Raw genomic sequence first — 22,568 nt, forward strand, 5'->3', positions numbered from 1 at the left:
AGGACAGGCATCGGGTACTTGGGACCTTTCAGCCCCCGAAGCCTCAAGTTGTTTTTATAGATTTGGAGACGTGTAGAATGCATGACAGAGTATGCAGTGCTCACTTGATGCAGAGTCCCGGAGAATTCCATCATCATCTAAATCGAAATCGTCACTCATGCCAAGGAATGCCATCTTGATAGTCTCCCCTAGTGCCCTTGACCTGAAGTCCCTATATCCATGGCCACCGTTCACGACTCGTCATCTGTAACACATGAAAAACAGGGTTCATCATCATCATCATCATCATCATCATCTTAAAAGATCATTTCAATTTTTATACTTCAGTAAATCACTGTCCTTAATACAAGAGCAAGAGTTGGTCTGGGAAAATAACGGAAAAATAATCTTAATAAATAATACATTATCAGTTTCATATTTCAGAGAATGGGCATATTAACATGATAAATGCATGACACATCTCTGAATGGCACTCTGGACTCCAAGTACAGTGGAAGTCTGTTGTAATTGGGCTGCCAATTCGTCATTAACTTCCCTATCTCAGATTCCATCTTTTCACTGTGGAGGGAACATTTCAAAAGCCAGTCATTGATTTGCTATACTTGAACACCACACTCAGATCACCATCTTCTCGAGGCAAAGGAGTTAACTCACCATAAAGTCCAGTTTCAACCCTTGCCGAACTAGCCTGCAATTATTGAGTTACATTTTGGCTGGACTAACGGGTCTATGCATAGTCCAATCAAAATCGCGTAACAAACAAGACATCTGGTTTGTTAACAACATGAATTTCAACGTACAGATTTCGGTCAACTGCAGGGTTTGCAAAACATGTGTACCGTCATCTGGGCGCCGACAGATATTTTCCAAATCTTTCATGTTTTTAATCAAGGTGCTCACGTGATTTGATGCACTTCACGGGGTTAGACCCGTTTTATTACAATATAGATCTTGATCATTTTTACTTGACCCTGCCTGTTTGTTTGAAGCAAATGATATGAGAGATGGAATCTGATTGGTCAATAGGAGGAACATAGAAGGGACATAACTCGTAATAGCCACTGGTGACGCTACAATAAAGCCTGGAAATTGCAGCCTAGTTCGGCAGGGTGGAAACTGGACTTTTATAGTCATTTAACACCCTTGCCTCGGGAAGATGTCAGATCACTTGTAAAGCTCATGTTGTATTAGTTATGGTACTTGTAACATATCTTTCCATATTTAAGGATTAATAGCTTAATTGATAGTTTTGCAGATGGTCAGTTGGAATGAGTGAGCGTTGTTTTATTCCTCTTTTAGCAACATTCCAGCAATATCACATTTGGGAACACCAAAAATGGGCTTCACACATTGTACCCATGTGGGGAATTGAACCCTGGCCTTTTGGGTGATGAGCGGAAGCTGTAACCAGTGGGCTACCCAACCTCACCTGATCAGTTGGAAGGAAATACACAAATTGATAAAAATGCTAATGTTGAAATGAGGATAGCTTTTATTCAAAATAATATCCTCATAGTATCTTCTTCTAACAAATTTATACAAACACAAATATAAAGCATACTTTGAACAAGGCACAAGCTCATGATTTCTGTCGTTTCTTTTATTATTTCTGTTCAGCAGGTATACAACATGAGACATTAATGACATGGGGATTCTATACAATCTCAAAGTACTTAAGAATTGACTTTTTTTTCCACATGTCTGATTTACGCAAAACCTGCTTACCTGTTGTTACATGTTTAACTCCATAAATGCCAAAAATAATGAAATTAATTCTTTTAAATAAAAACGACAACATTAATTACTTCACAGCCTGCTTATTAACGCACAAGAAGCCGATATTGAGTGTGACCTGTTTTTGTTTTTTGTTTTTATTGTTTGGGTTTTGGTCTGGTTTTATTGTGTGTGTGTGCGTGGGTGCGTGCGTGCGTGTGTGCATGAGTGCGCGCGTGTGGGTGTGTGTGTGTGGGGGGGGGGGGATATGAGAACATAAATGTCAAATAATTGCTTTGCGAGCCAATCAAATGCCACAGAATCTCGTGCGATTTAATTGTTTTGCTATACTTGAAATGAATGAAAGAGAATACATGATCAAACCACCAGAAAACTTCCAGAACAGTTCTTAATGGTTTCTACTTTCTACTAAAATGTGTGAATAATTCTTCAGTCAGGCATCCATTATAGGTATAGTTGATGAGCTTTACCACTGACCCACGTCCCCATTACACCAAATATTCCTCGTAAAAAATGACCCTACCTTGCTGGTGTGCAGCCTAAACAGACTTCAACTTATTCTCATTGCCAGACACAAGACAGTGGGCTTAGTCCACATCAAGTCAATGAGATACACCAGACTTTCAGACAACACCGAAGTCAGACAACAGGACAAGGCTACTTGCAGCTTACTCACTCTGAGGTAAGTAAATAAAGTTACAATGTAACCAGGAGCTTCAAGGACAGGCTCAACCATCACCTGGAACTAGGGCCTTTCCTGGAGGAATAGGTTGCCCTTCCTGGAGATAGAACAATGACCAGTTGATCGCCAGATCTTGGAGATCAAGGTATTCTGATAGCTTGTCAATCTCTGTCCGTAAACATATCATTTACCATAAATCATTGTTTTGAACACCAACATGAATCAGAGACTGTGCCTGCCTTGGTTGATTGTACTACAAGACTTTCATATTTTAGTGCTACTTTCTGTCATAAATTTCCATGGACTGATGGTAGATGTAACACTAAGATACTTAGTGCTACCAGTCCATTGTAAGATTCATCCAAGGCAGGTGGAGGTGTTGCTTCAAGATCAGTACTTGATTTAGTTTTCTTACAAAGCGATCTTAGCACCACTAGTTATAGCGTCCATGCATTGATGTACAGCAACTGTAGAGCTTAGCTCACATTAAAGGACAAGATTCAAGGCCCGGTTTTACCAAGCGATCTTAGCACTACTAGTTAAAGCGTCCATGCATTGATGTACAGCAACTGTAGAGCTAAGCTCACATTAAAGGACAAGATTCAAGGCCCGGTTTTACAAAGCCATCTTAGCACTACTAGTTATAGCGTCCATGCATTGATGTACAGCAACTGTAGAGATAAGTTAACATTGAAGGACAAGATCCAAGGCCAGGTTTTACAAAGCCATCTTAACACTAGTAGTTACCGACATGCTCACACTCACCGACAGTGTCTGAAATAACTGCCTGCCCACCTGTCCGTGGTTGGTAACTTTTCTGTGTGGCTGCTTGAAATTTTCCTTAACCTGCCCAACTGTCTGGCTGATAATTGTAAGACTACTTATGTTTTCAGTTTTATCATAACTCATCGTAGATTCTAAAGAAATTGTTTGCATTGTTTCTACTGAATCAAGACATAATTTGTCTTTCATTTTTCATGACTTTGCAATATTTATATTATCTGAATGCAGGCAAGTCATTTTGAAGATTTATGGCAACATTTATGGAACACCTGGCCACCTGGTCTTTTTGGGTTTAAAATTATTTTAAACACTGCTCACCAATGTAGACTTATAAAATTGTTAACTTGCATTTGTTAAAAGCATTGAATTAAATGCAACAACATGTTTCTAAAGTTTTGCAAGAGTTTTTTTGAATGATTATAGTGAGTTATTTACACAACCCGATGTGTCGTCAAAAGGTCGCTTGTTTCGTGTTGTGTAGGGATACATTTGGTTTGAGTTAAAGCCGCTAGAAATTCCGAGGATAGTAAGGGATAGTATATTAAAGAGGATAAGCAACTTGAAACTTTGAATTATGGTTTAACTTTCTCTTGGGAAGTAATACATAGATCGTTCGTTATTCTCATAATAATACACATATTCGTGAAAGGGTCATAAAAAATGGACAGTTTATGATAAAATAGCTACGCGATGAATCACAAAGAACAATGAAGAACGAAGTGTGGTTTATTTCACGATAAAACATTTTCTATCATGACATCATTTCTGGAGATTCCAACATATGCTTTGCATCTTGATGACATTGCATATTGGATAATCTTTTTTTTTTGAGAGGGGAGTGTCTTGTGAGTTGTTCCCCACAGATGTAGCTGGGCAACAGATAAACATGATGGCCGAACAATTGCCTCCAAAAGAGATATGACAATCGATATTGCGCCACCTATGGTTTATACTCCTTGCAGTGTTTTATTGTACGATAAACTCCAACTTGTCATTTATTTCTTACATAAAGTGCTTTTGATTTTGTCTTTTTAGGGAATGTCCTGAAAAAGATTTACAAGGACATGGGGAGGGTCATCCACTATATGACAAGCATTGTGGGAAGGTCATTAATTTCTGTACAAAAATGCATTAGTACATCATAACCCTCTGACCCACCTACCCCCTATAATAAATGATCAGTCCCTCAGGGTGGGCAGATCAGAAGATCAAGGAATAAAAAGAAAAATGCCCTAGTATGGCAATTCTCCCAATTGAGTTGTCTATAACCACCATCTACACAGCCCTATACCAGACAGGCAATCAGGTGTGTGACGGTGGGTTGTACATATAGTAATATAATTGTGATTTGACGTTCAGGTTGAACTGCCACACTGAAAACCAAGACACTTTATACGTCTGTGATTGATAATCCTCAGACTAAGCTCACACCAATCAATAGCGGTACAAATTACTGAGACATTCAACATGTCACGTTGTTCATGTCATAAGCTGTTCAGGATTGTTTGGTATATTTCTAGTTTTCGGGAGTTTTATCTATATTACTTGGTGAACAAGATCTGCTTCCCAAAATTTCACACATGTGGAGAAAATAACAAATTTGATAGTAGTTATCTATCTTCGGGCAAAGTATTTAATAAAATTACTTTTGAAAAAGTATGTCAATTTAGGAGTAGGTAAGAAAGCATGCAACCATTTCACTTGTTATTCCCCAAACCATTTAATTTTTTCACCGTTTCACTGGACAGAAATTACTTTTAACAGGTTTAAGAGATCAACATCATGTTGTAGAATGTTTTGATTCTGTCCATGGATGTACTGGGTTGGGAAGAAAATATCTGTAACCAAATAACCAAAAGAGGCCTAAGTCATCAAGTTATCAAGCGCTGTGGTCATAGATATTGCAGGAACATTTTGATAAGGAAGAACTATGGATAAGGAAGGAATAGTGTGATAAGGAAAGAATAGTGTGATAACGAAGGAATAGTGTCATATAGTGAGATAAGGAAGGAATAGTGTGATAAGGAAGGAATAGTGTCATACAGTGAGATAAGGAAGGAATAGTGTGTGATATGGAAGGAATAGTGAGATGAGGAAGGAAGAGTGTGATAAGGAAGGAATAGTGTGATAAGGAAGGAATAGTGAGATGAGGAAGGAATAGTGTGATAAGGAAAGAATAGTGTGATAAGGAAGGAATAGTGTCATATAGTGAGATAAGGAAGGAATAATGTGATAAGGAAGGAATAGTGTCATATAGTGAGATAAGGAAGGAATAGTGTGATAAGGAAGGAATAGTGAGATGAGGAAGGAATAGTGTCATATGGTGAGATAAGGAAGGAATAGTGTGATAAGGAAGGAATAGTGTCATATAGTGAGATAAGGAAGGAATAGTGTGATAAGGAAGGAATAGTGAGATGAGGAAGGAATAGTGTGATAAAGTGAGATAAGGAAGGAATAGTGTGATAAGGAAAGAATAGTGTGATAAGGAAGAAATAGTGAGATACTGTGGTCATAGATATTGCAGGAACATTTTGATAATGAAGGAATAGTGTGATAAGAAAGGTATAGTGTGATATATAGTGTGATAAGGAAGGAATAGTGTGATAAGGAAGGAATAGTGAGATAAGGAAGGAATAGTGTGATAAGGAAGGAATAGTGCGATAAGGAAGGAATAGTGTCATATAGTGAGATAAGGAAGGAATAGTGTGATCAGGAAGGAATAGTGTGGTAAGGAAGGAATAGTGAGATAAGGAAGGAATAGTGTGATAAGGAAAGAATAGTGTGATAAGGAAGAAATAGTGAGATACTGTGGTCATAGATATTGCAGGAACATTTTGATAATGAAGGAATAGTGTGATAAGGAAGGAATAGTGTGATAAGGAAGGAATAGTGAGATAAGGAAGGAATAGTGTGATAAGGAAGGAATAGTGAGATAAGGAAGGAATAGTGAGATAAGGAAGGAATAGTGAAATAAGGAAGGAATAGTGTGATGGACTGCAGACATGGATATTCTTAAAGTTGCCTCACTGCACTTGAATCACTGACTGCAGGCCCCTCAGTGAGTTTAGTGAGCGTTGAACAGTATTGCAGTTATATCACAACTTGATCGATTAATATGTTAGGAAAGCCTAAAGCTGACATCAACATTTCTGTGGAGTGAGGTGAGGTTTAACATTGTGTTCAACATGTTCAAGATTATTTTACTTACTTACCAATGTGTGTGTGTGTGTGTGTGTGTGTGTGTGTGTGTGTGTGTGTGTGTGTGTGTGTGTGTGTGTGTGTTCCGCTCTCTTTACACTTTGGTGTCACCCACAATCATGATGCTGAGAGAACATTTAGGATCCTAATCAGAGTAGATTAGGGAATAGAACCCACAACTAATGGATCCTGGTAAAACTAAGGGACACAACTCTGCCTGCAACCTGGGACATCTAGCCAAGCCTGAGAAGTAATTTTCTTTACTCTGTCCATAATAAACCAATCATGTGAGGCAACAACTGTCACATTCAGATATTCACCAATTTTTAAAATAACAGTCACTTATCACTACAAAAATACCAACCTCTCATGTTGCTTGACAATATTCCCCTTCTTGTTGACTACTCATCTGCTCCTTCACAAATATGCCTCCTGACTCACTAATTACTAATAAACATATAGCAGTCAACTTGCCATGGACTTCATTTAAACCGCTCATAGAATAACCTGGTGACTTGTCATACTGACAATATCACCTAATAAATACACAGCCAATATAAACAATAATCAACACGCAATCCCAGTTGGGGTGTGACTTTTCTCGATCTGAGCTGTAGCCGAGCCTGCCATGCATTCTCCAACAAACAATGGCGGATTAGTCAGGTCAGGTAATACCGACATCACACCCAAGGTCCAGCATTCAGCTGATTCAATGTTACAACATGGATCATCCAGATTACAACTAATGATAGTTCTTTACAATAAGTGTTTAGGCAGCTAGTATATCAAGTAAAATACAGAGTATTGTTGTGTTCATGGTAAACTGTTATCACAATTTCCTACAATCTCACTATATAATAATTCATAAAGAGTGACTATAGTATATATTTTTGTATTTCATTATATCACTCAAATTAGTTGGTGTTGCAAAAAGGACCCCTTGTGAAATATGAAATACAAAGCGAGGTGTAAACCACAAAGTTTGAGTTACAACCTTTTGATGTTACATGCCATATTCGCCGTAAAAAAGCGCCCAGCTCTAGGAAGCGCCCACGGCAATATTTGCGTATATATTGGCTAGTGAACAATCAATTAGCACCCCTTCCGATTGATCAATGTACAAAAGACTTATATATTTGTGTATAATACGCACTTGTGTGTTATATGCACCTTAATTATGGGCAATTAAATTCTGGAAAGTATATCTGTTGTGTATAATACACACAGAATTTTCTTTTGTATCATTTCAGGCTGTCAGCATAAACGACAATATTTACAATCTTTCAACTCTGTTTTATTCTCACCAAAATTATATTCAAATAAGAGCCCCCTATTTCTAATTTTGAGAGCGCCCTGGGCACTTATTACGTCAAATACAGTACATGTATCTGGTTGTGCAGTTATTTAGGAAAAGTAAATGCAACATTTATGTGCCTCGTAAGTGCAGTCAGGTGTTATAAATTCAGGAAATTCAGAGATTTTCATTTGAAGGAAAAACATTAAAATAACTTGGGCCACCAACATCATATTAAAATAACAAAACAAAAATCTGTAAACCAACAAAATTAAATTTATGTAGTTATCAGTACATTTTTCAGAAACAACAAAGCTGTGGACGTGACTGTTACGCTTTGATTTATCATTCAAACATTCATTACAAACAGCAAGTTTATTTTATTCTCAAATTCAAATTCTTTAAGAGATTATTTTGAAATCCTGAGAGAATTGAGTCATTAACACTACTCTGGTGTTGGATTAATTGTAGGTTTAGCGTCACCAAATGTATTGATCTGCCAAAATGGTGATAATCACACAACACCTACATCCTGCTACAAATGAGACTCACTGATTGGATGACGATCAATAAACACCAACCAGTGAATATCGTGTTAAAACCTGCTCAGGTTATTTTCAGGGTTTACCTATTTTGGAGTCCAGTGGACTCTCAGTAATAAACTTTTAGAGTCCAAAGCATGAACATACACAAATATATTGTTAACAACTGCTAAGGTCATTCTCAGATCAATTTCCTGGGTCGATCTATTTTGGAGTCTAGGGGACTCTCAGTAAATTTGGGGGTCCAAGGCATGAACATGGGGTTCAAGGCTGGAGACATGTGGCATGCTTCACTCATTTCCAAATAAATAATGTAAGTGATTCCATGACATCTGATTGGCTAACCAAGCTATATTTTTTGTGTACGTTTCCATAAACCGAAAACAACACACTCCTGATTGGTGATCATTCTCTGCTCTTTCCCGTGACAGAAGGAACATTGAAACTTAACACAAATATATAACCACACTCGATATCATATTTTCCCATCTAAAACGGGTAAAAACACCCTGACATGAAACAGTCGATATTGCAGACCAGTATTTATAAACCAATATCATTGACAATGATGGCATCACACCAGTGTTTCTGCAGTTGATTCCGAGCCAGTAATTCTCTGGCAATTCTGAATGTACATTTTAACAAGCTATAGGTCATTATTATAGAGAAATTATATATCAACCAAAACAAGGTCTTAGTCGGCAAAATCACACAAATCTATTAATTTCCGAAGTAGAATCAATAAGACTTGATCAACAAATTCTAATTGGGTCTCCATAAAGTAAAATTTCCTGGAAAAATGTCATGAAAACTAAATGCTTAGGTATGTCCATTACTAACACATGTCCTTGTGTGCTGATTTAACAGCTGTCAATGGGGTATAAGACAGAGGAGAGTGGTGATATAGGCATGTATATACACCCCTTTACAACCATAAGCAATACAATCAATACACTGTACAGCTAGGAGTATGATAAACCCTTCTGTTGATATTTCCCATTATTATAAGCATACATCACTCAGTCTGAACCCTATGGCAATCCAAATGGAAAATATCAAACAAGCCTTACAGAAAGTCATGAAGGATTTATAGGGCTTGGACCACGTATTCCAATTACCCACACAGCTTGTGTGTCCTGTGAGAGTCTTAGAGCTGTGTGGACCATGTGTGAGGCCCATCCTGGTCAAACATACAGGTATTATCAAGGCATGTTGTAAGTAGGAATACCTGAGGGCAGTATTATGTCATTGAGATGATTAGTATTTTGTAAGCTTCAAGGGATCTGAGGTGAGGAAAGGTTGGTCTCCCAGGGTGTCATTAAGCTGCTGTGTTCTCGTGGACTAGATAGCACTTGAACCTTTTGTGTGAAGAATTGTGCCTGATTTTATAGGTAAAAGTATTTAAGTCTAGATGATAGGTAATCTGAGGCAGGTTTAACATGTTTAAGGTTGACGTGTGCATACCTCGGTTGTTTTGTTGGTGGGATTTGTCATATGGTGGTCTGTTGTGTGCACTGACAACTCCCTTACTGTGGCGAGTAGATGGTCCATTGCTGGGTATATTGGAGGCTGGTATATGGATGAGTACATTGCTGGGTGGTCCATGGATAACTATATTGATGGTCCATGGATGGGTATATTGGAGGCTGGAATATGGATGAGTACATTGCTGGGTGGTCCATGGATAACTATATTGATGGTCCATGGATAGGTATATTGGAGGCTGGTATATGGATGAGTACATTGCTGGGTGGTCCATGGAAAACTATATTGATGGTCCATGGATGGGTATTTTGATGGTCCATAGGATGGGTATATTGGTGGATGGTCCATAGGATGGGTATATTAATGGTCCATGGATGGGTATATTGGTGGATAATTCATAGGATGGGCATAATGATGGTCCATGGATGGGTATATTGGTGGATCGTCTGTAGGATGGGTATATTGATGGTCCATGGATGCGTATATTGGTGGATCGTCCATAGGATGGGTATATTGATGGTCCATGGATGGGTATATTGGTTGGTTGGTCCAATGGATAGGTATACTTTGATTGCATGGATGGGTATATTTCTGAGTGGTCCATGCATGGATGTGTATATGGATTGGTTTGAATGTACAATATGTTCATAAGTGAATATACAATATATACAAGATTTCACACAATAAGTTATTGCCATTTAAACAACTATCAAAACATATTTCAGGACCAACCAGATTTCACACTCCAAACCCCTTTCCCGGTCTATCTGGATGTTTTTTCCAGATGAATACATACGAACCACATTGTGTTGAACTTGGATATGTCAAATTCCCAACTGTCTCGACCCAAGTGAGACCCAAGTGTCCAACTTAAGAATAAAATTCCCATGATGTCTTGAACACCTAATAACTAAACTTATTTCCAGGTCAACACGAGTTCGACACGAGGTCCGACGGTACCATGAGAAATTTCAAATACTGTAAACAGTTATAATGATCACTGCAAAACAACACTGACCTCAACAAAGATAGTATCAAGCATAAAAAGTCACATTGTTTGACTGTCATACTACATGATAGAACTGCAGAGCTGAAACGCCCTTTAATGTTGATAAGAATATTCTGTTTTGCTTAAGTGCATGTGGGTATAAGTCAAGTGTGTGAATGAACAAGGAATGTCAGTACACAGACACCAGCATGTCCCCACAGACACCAGCACCTAGGCCCGGCACAAGCCACCATACATACAGTATAGGACTAGACTCTGGCATGGAGGGCTGGCATTTCACCAACTCCGGGCGAGGGGCTGTACTGAGGGGCCTTGATATCAGCAAACATATCTCACTTCACAAGGGGTGGTTAAAAATCATCGGTGGGTCCAGAGGGGGGTAGGATCCCCACCCCGAACTTTTGAAAAAATCTATTGTATTGTAGGCAGTAAAATTGACTGAAAGAGGATTTTGATATTTTGGACCCCTCCCTTTTAAAAAAGCTGGATCCTCCCTTGAGCATGGTACATATTAATGAGGTATATTGGAAACTATGTATCTATATGTAACTAAACATTAATCTGTACAATAAATCGGTAACTATCCATTAAATCAGTGAGTGGCTGTACAGAATTGTTAAATGTTTCAAAAGTAGAAAAAAAAATACCCTTCCCACCATGGAACATCACGTTGTTATTAAGGTAGAGTTGTGACTCGGCACCTCAACCTGGAGGCTTTTTCCTGAGAAACTGAGAGAATTTTTCAACAACAGTTACCAACATTGAGCAATGATAACAACAACAACAACAACAGTAGTGTGCAAATTTATTATGTGCCACATCCACACACTAAAGCATGTTCAAAGCGCTACATTCTTACATGGGTCAATGGATGAGTGTGCACTCAATTATCCAGGGGGTATATAACCCAAGCTGCTTGTGGGACACTAGAAAGTTACCAGTCACATTACCATCTCATTCTACTGGGTTCCCATTCACTGCAGAGGTAAACAGAGGCATATTTCAAAAAGTCACTTGAATAAAGAAAGACTGTGTGCTACATTATGTTCAGTGTGGGGCTGGACCGAAGCCCAAGAAACGCTCAGGAGTCAAGTTGCCAAACGCAGACACCCATCCACCTAATCTCCACAACCAATGCTGCTTAACCTCACCTCATTTCTGACTTGTGCACTGCACAAGAGCAACGATCCCCTCATCGGGACCACATGCTACCACTTTCAGCCAGGTAGCACACTGGAGCCATGATAACAATTGCCCTCATTTTAGTGATGACAGTCAGCTCTTATCGAAGAGGTCTATAAAATGGATCAGGTGGTCAGCCTCTGTGACTTTGTGGACTGCACTGTCCTCATGGAAATTGTGTTAATTGATGCTAATGATGTGAATCACTGGATTGTCTGGTTCAGACTAAGTTATCATTATCCAGATTGCCATCATATAGCTGGTTGCAGAGTAAAACAACAAACAAACCACACAAACCCTTACTGAAAGCATGGGGTAGTAGGTAGCAGTAGTAGTAGTAGTAGTAGAAGAAGTAGTAGGTATTATAGTAGTAGTAGTAGTAGTAGTAGTAGCAGTAGTAGCAGTAGTAGTAGGTATTACAGTAGTAGTAGTAATAATAATTATAGTAGTAGTAGTAGTAGTAGTAGCAAAACAGTCGTACCACTGGTAGTATAGTAGTAGTCGTAGTAGTAGTCGTAGTAGTAGTAGTAGTGGTAGTAGCAGTAGTAGTAGTAGTTGTAGTAGTAGCAGTAGTAGTAGGTATTACAGTAGTAGTAGTAATAATAATTATAGTAGTAGTAGTAGTAGTAGTAGTAGTAGTAGCAGAAGTAGTAGTAGTAGTAGTGGTATTAGTAGCAGCAGCAGTAGTAGTAGTAGTAGTAGTAGCAGTAGTAGCAGTAGTAGCAGTAGCAGTATCATCATCTTTATTCATTCTCAAAGCATTTAAATCTGCTCACGCTTTCAATTCTGGCAAGCCTTGAATATTTACAGACCACCATGACATAGGTAGAATCATTACTGACTGTAATACAACATTCGCGTCATAACTAAAACAAAACAAATTATAAAAATCGTCACAAGTAAGTACAAGTATTAATAGCTTTGCCTTAACATGTTTAAAAACTAAATAAAATACAAAAAAGTTTAACAGATATCTCGAAGTCATGACAACTGAAAACAAACACGAAATACCTTTCTGTAATCAGGGTAATAAAGAGGCAGTGTAGCACTAAACACCACACACAGAGCACATGTGTGCTATACCTAGGGAGACCTATAGCATGATACAGGGTCATCACAGCCTGCCCGCGTACTTGCGTGTAATTATATTACAGATTGTTTACAAAGGCACCCACATTCAAATCACCATTGACAGTTTGTTTGTTTTGGTCTGAACATTCTTTTGTGTTCACAATCATCGGTCCTACCCCAACATTTTTGTACCTAAACTCGAATAAATTGCATGACTTGGACTTGTATGACTTATGGACATGACAAGCACAAGGTTTTGTTGCTCACCCGGAATATTCTGAGGGCACTGAAAGTTTTATAAGTGATATCTTTAGCTAAGAATAAATAACATTGTGTCTCCAAGTCTCATTTGGACATTAACAAACAGTTTTCAGTTTACAGGTCTTGATCATAGATTTGATACCTGTAAATTTAATTAGACTGGAGCACAAAAGTATAAAAATCACACCATGAGTCCTGCATCCAGGAACTACGGATGCATATATAAAGAGGGTATTTTTCCTTCACAGTGTCAATATAATCATAATATGACCTAACAATCAAAGTACATATTCATCAATCATCCAATGGTCTATACACATGATACAACTATAGCAGTAAACAAGTAAATTCAGCCTGTAAACTCCCACCCAACGACCGCCTCCGTGGTCTAGTGGTAGAGCATCCGCATCGAGAGCGGAAGGTCCGGAGTTCGATCCCCGGCCGTGTCATACCAAAAGATGTTAAAAGATGGTACTTTTTGTTACCCAGTCTTGCGCTCGACATTAAGGGGCTAAAACAAGGACTGGTCGGCTCGGAGTCGGTATACTGAGTGGGGTATTCATGTAAAACTGCGGCATGGTATCTCAGTGAGCTAGCACTATGAATTGGCATCCGTCCGGACTAGTACAAGCAGCCACACAAACACACACGTACATGCACTTTGGTATATAAGTGCAATAATCTTGGACGCGACGTTAAACCCCAATTCACCTCGATCACCACCTCAGCCCTCCAACAACATATTCAGGTGTCACCTGCTGGATGTACATCGTTTGACAAACTAATGTTAATCTTGCTATGCCGAATATACAGTCTAAATAGCAAACTGAGATCACACAAGAAAATGCATTGATTCTTATTTGTCAACATTTGTTTATTCAATGTTTTATGTTGCACGCAACAATACTCCAGCTGAATGATGGAATCAGTACAGGACCAGGAAAGCCCTTGATTGATATGATGAGCATCAATCTATAACACACGCTTCTGTGTCACCAAGCCTGAACAAGCATAGGTTGCTATGGGGGCGGTGGCCCAGCAACTAAAATGTTTTCTTGTCACGCAAATGACACAGGATCATTTCCCCACATGTGTAGAATGTGTGAAGCCCATTTCAGGTGTTCCCTGTGGTGACATTTCTGGAATATTGCTAAAAACAGCGGCGTAAAACCATACACACTTACTCACTCACCCTGCTAGGAGCATAGTCCAAGGGGAGGAACATCCGTTTCCAATGCTATTTCTGTTTCTGTGAATGTATCAACACACATTTATACACACAGCACCAATACCACAGCCTGACTTCCATTCAACCATAAACTATAAACCTAATTTAACAAAATCTTGGTATGAAGCCTCAGAGACAAGATGGCTGCCAGGGCAGAAGACACTTGTGTGTGTACAATACACCAAGCCCTGATCTGCTCCACACTTGATTAAAGAAGCATAACTCATACACAATATGAATACCTTCCGTCACAGTTGGTGCCTTCATTTAGTGTTGGAATTCATATGAATAATTCATGGCCTGACGCCTTCATCTACTGATTGTGTTCTCATAGCGGTCTCACTTTCTGGGCGAATAGTTGGCCCCAGTGTCATCCATGCCTATACACCCTTGACACATCTAGCCAGGAATGGCAGATATTTTCTAATAGATCAGTTAGTAAAACTCTGTGATCAAAGTGTCATGCCGCTGGGTATTATTACATTCAAATCACGCAGCCTGACCATCCAATCCAATTCCATCTTTTATAACCAGCAATAGGGTGATTGCGACCTATTCTTACCCAGAATTCCTTTTTATCCACTTTTAATTGAAAGTGAGTGAGTTACGAGTTTGTGAGTTTTGTTTGTTTGTTGTTTAACACTGCAACCAGCAATATTCCAGCTGTATGACAGCAGTCTGTAAATAATCGAGTCTGGACCTGACAATCCAGTGATTATATCATGAGCATCAATCTACACAGCGAGCCTGACATCCCATCAGTCGCCCCTTACAACAAGCATGGGTTGCTGAAGACCTATTCCTACCCGGATCTTCAGGGTTTGAGATGGTGAGTGGGTGGGTGGAAGCATCCAATTGGGAAGGTTGGGGACCTTCCACAAATGCCTTACAGCTAAAGATAAGCAGCGTATTTGCATAAAATACACACACAAAATATTCAAAACCCAATTAATTTCAATCAACTTGCGTACAGAAATGCATGCATTAAATGAAAAACTCAAATGTATATAAACAGTATGCGTAAATACACAATGAAGCTTTTTCAGCATACGTACAAAGGAGCTAATTTCCGAGTCAAGCCTATATATTTAGAACAGTTATATACATCTAAAACATTATTATTATTTTTTTAAATCTTAAAATGTTCACTAATTTTGGGAAAAACCCAATAGAGTGATGAATAGACAAGTGAACAAATATTTGTTACCCATTAAAAATGTAATAACCCAATTAAAATAGAAGCCCTGGAGTAAAAACTCAATTGCTCAAAAAGTTATCTGGAGCTCTGATGCCTCCTCGATCATCCAGGGTGTTATTAGGTATCCATTCCATAATGATATACACAACACAAAAGAAGTTCATGAACACCGGACTCTTTCATATTACTATAGAATGATGATCATGCCGTGAAAGATTAACTATAGTAATATGAAAGGATCAGCACTATTCTAGCTTAATGAGGGTGGTCTGTAAATAATGGAGTCTGGACCTGAAAATCCAGTGATTGACACTGTGAGCAAAGATCCAGGCTGTCAGGGTACTGTGGTACTCAATCAACCATGTCCTGGTTGGGCCTGACCACCCAATCCACTAAAGTGCCTCTTACGACCAGCACAGGTAGCTGAGGACCTACTCTAACCTGGAATCTACATGGGGTTTTCACCCACCATACACTGTAATTACTAATAAAAGGCTTCAGACACGTCAGATATTTGAAAACCAGTTTTAAGCATAAAGGTCAAAAGATCAAGCACAATCACTGCAATCTTTCTATATGTGCATCTCATAGATTTTAAAAACTCATTTGTCAGTTCAAGCAAAGTACCATATTCGACGTAATAAGCGCCCCGCTCTAATAAGCGCCCACGGCGATATTTGCTAATATATTGGCTAGTGAACAATCCCAATTGGCATGATTGGCACCCCTTCCGATTAATCAATGTACACAAGACTTATTTTTTCGTGTATAATACGCACTCGTGTGTTATATGCACCGTTAATCTTGGGCAATTAAACTCTGGAAAAATATATCTGTCGTACATAAACATTTCAGGCTGTCTATGCTTAGCATAAACCACGAAATTTATCTTTCAACTCTCTTTTTTTTCACCAAAGTAATATTCTAATAAGAGCCCCCTATTTCTAATTTTGAGAGCGCCCTGGGCGCTTATTACGTCGAATACGGTAATGCCTTACTGTGTCCATTGAGCATGTTGCGCATTGAAGTTTATTAGATTTGTTTGTTGTTTAACACCGCACCCCTGCAATATTCCAGCTATATGACAGCAGTCTGTATATAACTGACAATCTAGTGATTGATATCTCGAGCATCAATCACACACATTTAGAATATGATGACATGCATCAACCAAGTCAGCGAGCCTGACCACCCAATTCTGTTAGTCGCCAACAAAAAACAGGGGTTGCTGAAGGCCTATTGTAACCCGGATCTTCATGGGTTGAAGTTTATTAGAGTGCTTACATTCCACATATATTTCTTCCATTTCTTCCTTAACATGACAGACCCATGAAGATTCGGGGAAGAATAGGTCTTCAGCAAACCCATGCCTGCCGTACAAGGCGACTATTCTTGTCGTAAAAGGTGACTTACTGGATCGGATGGTCAGGCTTGCTGACTTGGTTGATGCATGTCATCGATCCCAATTGTGTGGATCGATGTTCATGATGTCAATCACTGGATTGTCTGGTCCAGACTTGATTATTTGCAGACCGCCGTCATATAGCTGGAACATTGTTGAGTGCGGCGTAAAACAACAAACCAACCAACCAACTTAACATGACAATTGATATCATATATCATAATCTACTCAACATTCAGAAATGTGGATAATGTGTTTCTCTTGTGTAAAGTGTAAGGCCCAAGCCTTTACTCACTTGTTTTCAAATAATCTGTCACTCACTGTTATTTATGGTAAGGATTTACCAAACAATCATAATTTATTAAAATGTTAAGGGTCTTCAGAAATTTAGAACATGTAGAATCATGGTTTTCACTGTCACAGGATCAATGCTGTTTACAAGAAAGCGCCACCATTTCTTGATTCCTTGATTATTATGTATTTATTGTTCGTCAAAGTCTTGAACAAAGTCCCTTACACAAGGAGACACTACATGTGGTACTGTGGTTCAGTGTGGGGCAGGATCCAAGCTGCCGAAACGCATTTGTGACCTGTGCCCTGTGTGATGTAACTCCCATGTTCCACCATAAGGTAGGAACTATGTAGCAAGTTGTCACCACTGAATGCACTGAACAGTCAGAGAACAAACATAGGTGGTTGTCATTGTAACATAATGTTCAACTCTGTCAATTGTCAGTATCAAAATGGGGCGAATATTAGAAACATGATACAAACATCTTGATAGATGTTTTAAGCAGTGCACTGCAATATTATGGCTGGAACCTCAAAAAATGGGTTTCACACACTGTACCAATGTAAGAAATCAAATACAGGTCTAAGGCAAAATGAGCAAATGCTTTACCACTATAATACCAAATGCATGAATGAATAAAACTTTGATTTATTTATTGTTTATTATTTATTTACAGCAGTTCTTTACTGCTTACAAGATATCATGTTTTAGGTTTTTTTAAATAATGCTGTATTCAGCAGAAAATGTTACTATTATGACTATTTGCACTTAAAGTAAAAACAAAAATAAATATATAAAGATATATGTGATGAAGAAATTAATATCTTGTTTTCCAGGGTAAATCAGTATCAACCTTGTAAGTATGTCTTATACATGTTATAGGGCTTATCATCATGATCATGATCAAATGGCCTTATTAATGAAGGAACAGCACTATAACTTTATATAAGCTTTGAGTCGTGACAGATTGTATTTATAGTAAATTTTGGAAAGAAAAAACATGACGAAATGGGGAATCAAGAAACTATGAACAACATATTATTTTTCTCACAATAAGGACACTTAAAAAGATGACAGCTTAAACATAACAAACTCACAGTTTCAATTATATCAAATACAAGGTACTGTTTTTTTTAAGGCATACTCAAAGAAAATAATCAGCCCACAACAAATTAAATATTAGATTATGTCCAAATTATATTTACATTGGGCTAGCCTCCATGCACAAGGTGTATGCTCAAAGCGCTAACATTATAACACTGGTCAGTGGATCAGTGTGCTCTTAGTTTTCATTCTGAGCTCCCTGGGGATCATACAACCCAATACATATAATACATATATATAGAAAATGATCAAGGGTTACATGCATGTTAACTGTCGACAGATGGAATCTCTTGAAGAAATGAGCAAGTGTGTACTGCTTACTTCCACACCAGCAGTTTTGCAGCTAGGTATATATATATAAACAAATACTCATGGGTCTTTTAAAACTGTTGGTACTTGAGAACAATAATATGATGGGAGTCAAGGTATTTATTATGAAGGCAGGTTGGGGATAATATTCATGTTTAATATTTAATTAATGATGTGCCTTACCATGCTTACCAAGTTCATTAATCTCACCCACATTGACGTGATTGAAAGAAACACATTAAATCTAAGTAGCATATATAGATCAAATGAAGACACAAAATGACAGAATCATCCATTGAGTTTGTTCTGTTAGTGGCATGATTATGGTGATATTCATGTAGGCTGCCATCAACTGATAATAATAATAATAATAATAATAATAATAATAATAATAATAATTTAACCAAACCCTCTCTTATGCATTTTTAAAATTTTAATTATAACAACAACAACACAGAAACAATTTACCTCCCTGGCTAACATACTAATACGCAGACTAAAACACATGTCTAAGAGCTATATTTTCTACATACTGGCACTCCTGTCAATCGAAATATCAACTTAACATTTGTCGGCATTTGTTTTTACACAAACACTGAATAATGTTTGACCTAAAACCAGGCAACCAAGATCAGCTGTAACCTCCAAGATAATCACACGAAATTATAAAGAGAAGAAATTAATACAAATGAGATCAACCGGATTGGCATGACAATCCTGACAGAACCATCCCCTTGTGTTTGACAGGTTAGACATTCCAGTGTTGGCCGACATGTGGCGCCGTATAACAGGGTAGAGCATGACCAGACACGTATAAATACCAGTATCTTCAATCAGTGTTACACGGAAGGCAACAATTATGACAGTTTATTACCACAAAACGGTGAAAATGGGCAAATATCATCTCGAATGATACATTTCGCCATTAAATATTAAAACGACTAAAACACTGCTATAAAAAAGCTTGTATAACAAAACAGAATAACTATTTGTTTACAATATTTCAACATAACAGTTTGTGAGTATTTTCAACGCGATCGCTTAAAAACGACAGGGATCTACTCACAACGAGCGTTGCGTTACCATAGAAACGGCGTCGTAATTTCTAGGCAACCCGAAAAGGAGGGGCATGACACGGGAGCAGTGTCACAACATCTATTTATCAAAGTCTTCAAAATACGGGGATCAAATTTTATTGATGGTATCTTTGATTGTACATATAGTAATTAGCGATACGTATCTTGTCGGTGAGTTTGTGGAATAAGTTGTAAAAAAACAAACAATATTCTTTGTCTTACCTTGGATTTTGTTTGAGGTAGTCCAGCGTGTAAGTTTGTTTTCAATAGACTTGCGACAGCCTCGTTTTCGAAACGAGCACCCGCCGGGTAACAGTGAAACCCGGATCACTATAAATCTGAACATGGATTTTCACAAATTTCCATTCACTCGTGCCTCGAGTTGCTTTGATCATGCGTGTTTGAGTCCATACAATATGTAAAGTAGGTAATGTATTCTGTGTTCATGAAGTAAACATAAATTATGTCAAGTATTAAGATTTAAAAAACAACAAAGCATACAACTGTCATAGAGATCTATTCAAGACAACCTTTGTCTTAATGAACATATAATTACAAAGGCTAATTACCACGTAGTCATGTCATGTGTATGCTGGCAATCAAACAACAGCCATTAATTGAAAGGTGTTAATCCCAAGTATTAATCCCAATTGTTAATCCCAATTGTACATTTACTGTCAACCACCCTGAATGAGTAGTGCAACTGTTTCAATCCTAAATACATGACACGTTTTAATGGACAACAACTTCTTTTATTATTTGTAACGTTTCAGTGAATTCAATCGATGAAGGGGCAAGACACAGCCCTTACAAACGTTAACGTTACAAAGAATAAAAGAAGTTGCTACCTGTTAAAAAGTATCATGTATTCATGTTCTTCCAACTTCTAAGTGCCTTTGAGGGGGATGGGTGGCCCAGTCGTCTAAGGCGCTGTGATTCGCTGTGCAGAGTTGTGTCCCTTGGGCACACCAGAAGTCTATGATTGTGGGTTCGAATCCCAGTTCGCCCCAATTATGTTTCTAGGTTTGTCAGGACCATACCTGGCTCATGGGTTTCACCAAAGTGGTAAACTTCCGAGACCTGCATCACTTTGGGCTTTCCTCCCACATTACGGTGACACGCCGTGATATAACTGGAATACTGTTAAAAGTGGCGTTAAACCCAACTCGCTCACTCTAAGTGCCTTTCAAAGACATCGCTCTTCATTAATTACTGTTGTTTATATTAATGACTCAACCCAAGTCAAGTGTCAGTTGCTGTAGAAGCCTTGGTCCAGATTGAGTTAGGAGATACAGGAAGACCAAAATAGAGGAGGCTCCACCTTTAACCTTGCTGAAAATTAGGCTAGGTTTTCTGGGGCACCAACACAACAACCACTACCACTACAAAAATGTGCTAACTTGGCACATAGTAGTTCTTGTATGAATCCTTTTTTCAAACTACTAGTAAACAGATATGAACAACAATTCTTTGTTAAATGGTAGTCAAAACCACATGATTATAAATGAAATTATATTATTTCGGTTAAATTTTTCAATCCATTTTTGATAAACTATACCGTCTTATATACAACTTCGACTCGACTCGACTTCTCGACTGTTATTCTCCGCCTCAAGTGGCATGTACGGTAAGCCCTGCCTTCTGTTATCACTTGTATAACCCCTCATATCAATATAGCACCAAGGCATCGCAGTCCACCAGGCACATTCCAAATAATCATTAAGTTATGGAGTGAATTCGTCCTTTGTAGTAGAAACTATCAGCTCCCCGAGAATTGTGAATGTTTTTTTATACGATTTATAGATGAAAATATTTTTGACAATTTGTAACAATGGATTTTCAATTAAATAAAAACACCTAAATGTAACATTTCCCTGCCATGATGAAATCCAAATCACATTGTGGTCCCATATATTCTGATGAAGTTCTTGTTTCTTGTGAATTGAGAAGATTCTTGAAAATATTAAACTTGTCAATTGTTAACAATTGCTTTTCGATAACATATGTATTTCATATTCAGACAAGAACAAATCGAGGACTCAGTATGCTCCTACAAATATACACAAAGTTAATATTCTTAAAAAATAGCCTTTTTGGTTCCTGAAGAGATCCTGGATGAAAATAAAGTCTGTGAATACATAAAGGAGTTCTATGTGTGTTTGTTTGCAATAATTCTTGTGCATAAAAATAAAATAATGTGTTCAATACTGCTCATGTTATTTGTTTTATTTTTTTAAATTTCATCTAATAAATACATATTCTCATCTAAGCAAATGCATTACATTTTTGTAGGCTTACAGACTTGTTTTTAATTATTATTTAGGGTCAGTAAAAAATTACAGTATAATGAAAACATCTATCCATTTTTGTAATTAATTATTTTATTTTATTATCGCACTTAACAATGAGTTGGTCAAAAGAAGATTATTTAAATGATTCTTAAGTGACATCACATATGTAGTTTTATGATAAATTCCCTATATGGGTTACAAGATGTAGTGTTATCATTTTCTGATATGTGTTTTATGGGCAGTTTAGCAATATCTCAATGCTGATTGGTCATCTGCACCTATATGATGTCATTTTGAGAATAATAAAATGACATCACAAATTGATAAAGTGACATTGTCACACCTTCGGAATAATCGATTAACCTCAGTAAAGTTTCTTTGTTGTATTGACATTTAATCTTGTTAAAATAATATGTAAAATATAATA

At 37.8% G+C, this 22,568-nt stretch overlaps 1 protein-coding gene across 2 annotated transcripts in view; it reads right to left on the reverse strand.

Moving 5' to 3' along the window:
• Positions 1 to 20,156, reverse strand: part of LOC124142826 — a 68,256-nt gene extending 48,100 nt beyond the window's left edge. For both annotated transcript variants that reach the window (XR_007219364.1, XM_046511508.2), the window contains exons 1-2: positions 20,073 to 20,156; positions 105 to 244 (exon numbers count right to left, since the gene is read on the reverse strand). Coding sequence is in view for 1 of the 2 variants with exons in the window: in XM_046511508.2 (XP_046367464.2) it covers positions 105 to 174 (70 nt within the window). In the remaining variant the exon portion in view is untranslated. The remainder of the gene's footprint in view (positions 1 to 104; positions 245 to 20,072) is intronic.
• Positions 20,157 to 22,568: the final 2,412 nt, after the last annotated feature.

The sequence above is a fragment of the Haliotis rufescens genome, unplaced genomic scaffold, assembly GCF_023055435.1.
Source record: "Haliotis rufescens isolate VD_foot unplaced genomic scaffold, xgHalRufe1.0.p SCAF_8, whole genome shotgun sequence".
In the NCBI taxonomy this organism is placed as follows: Eukaryota; Metazoa; Mollusca; class Gastropoda; order Lepetellida; family Haliotidae; genus Haliotis; species Haliotis rufescens.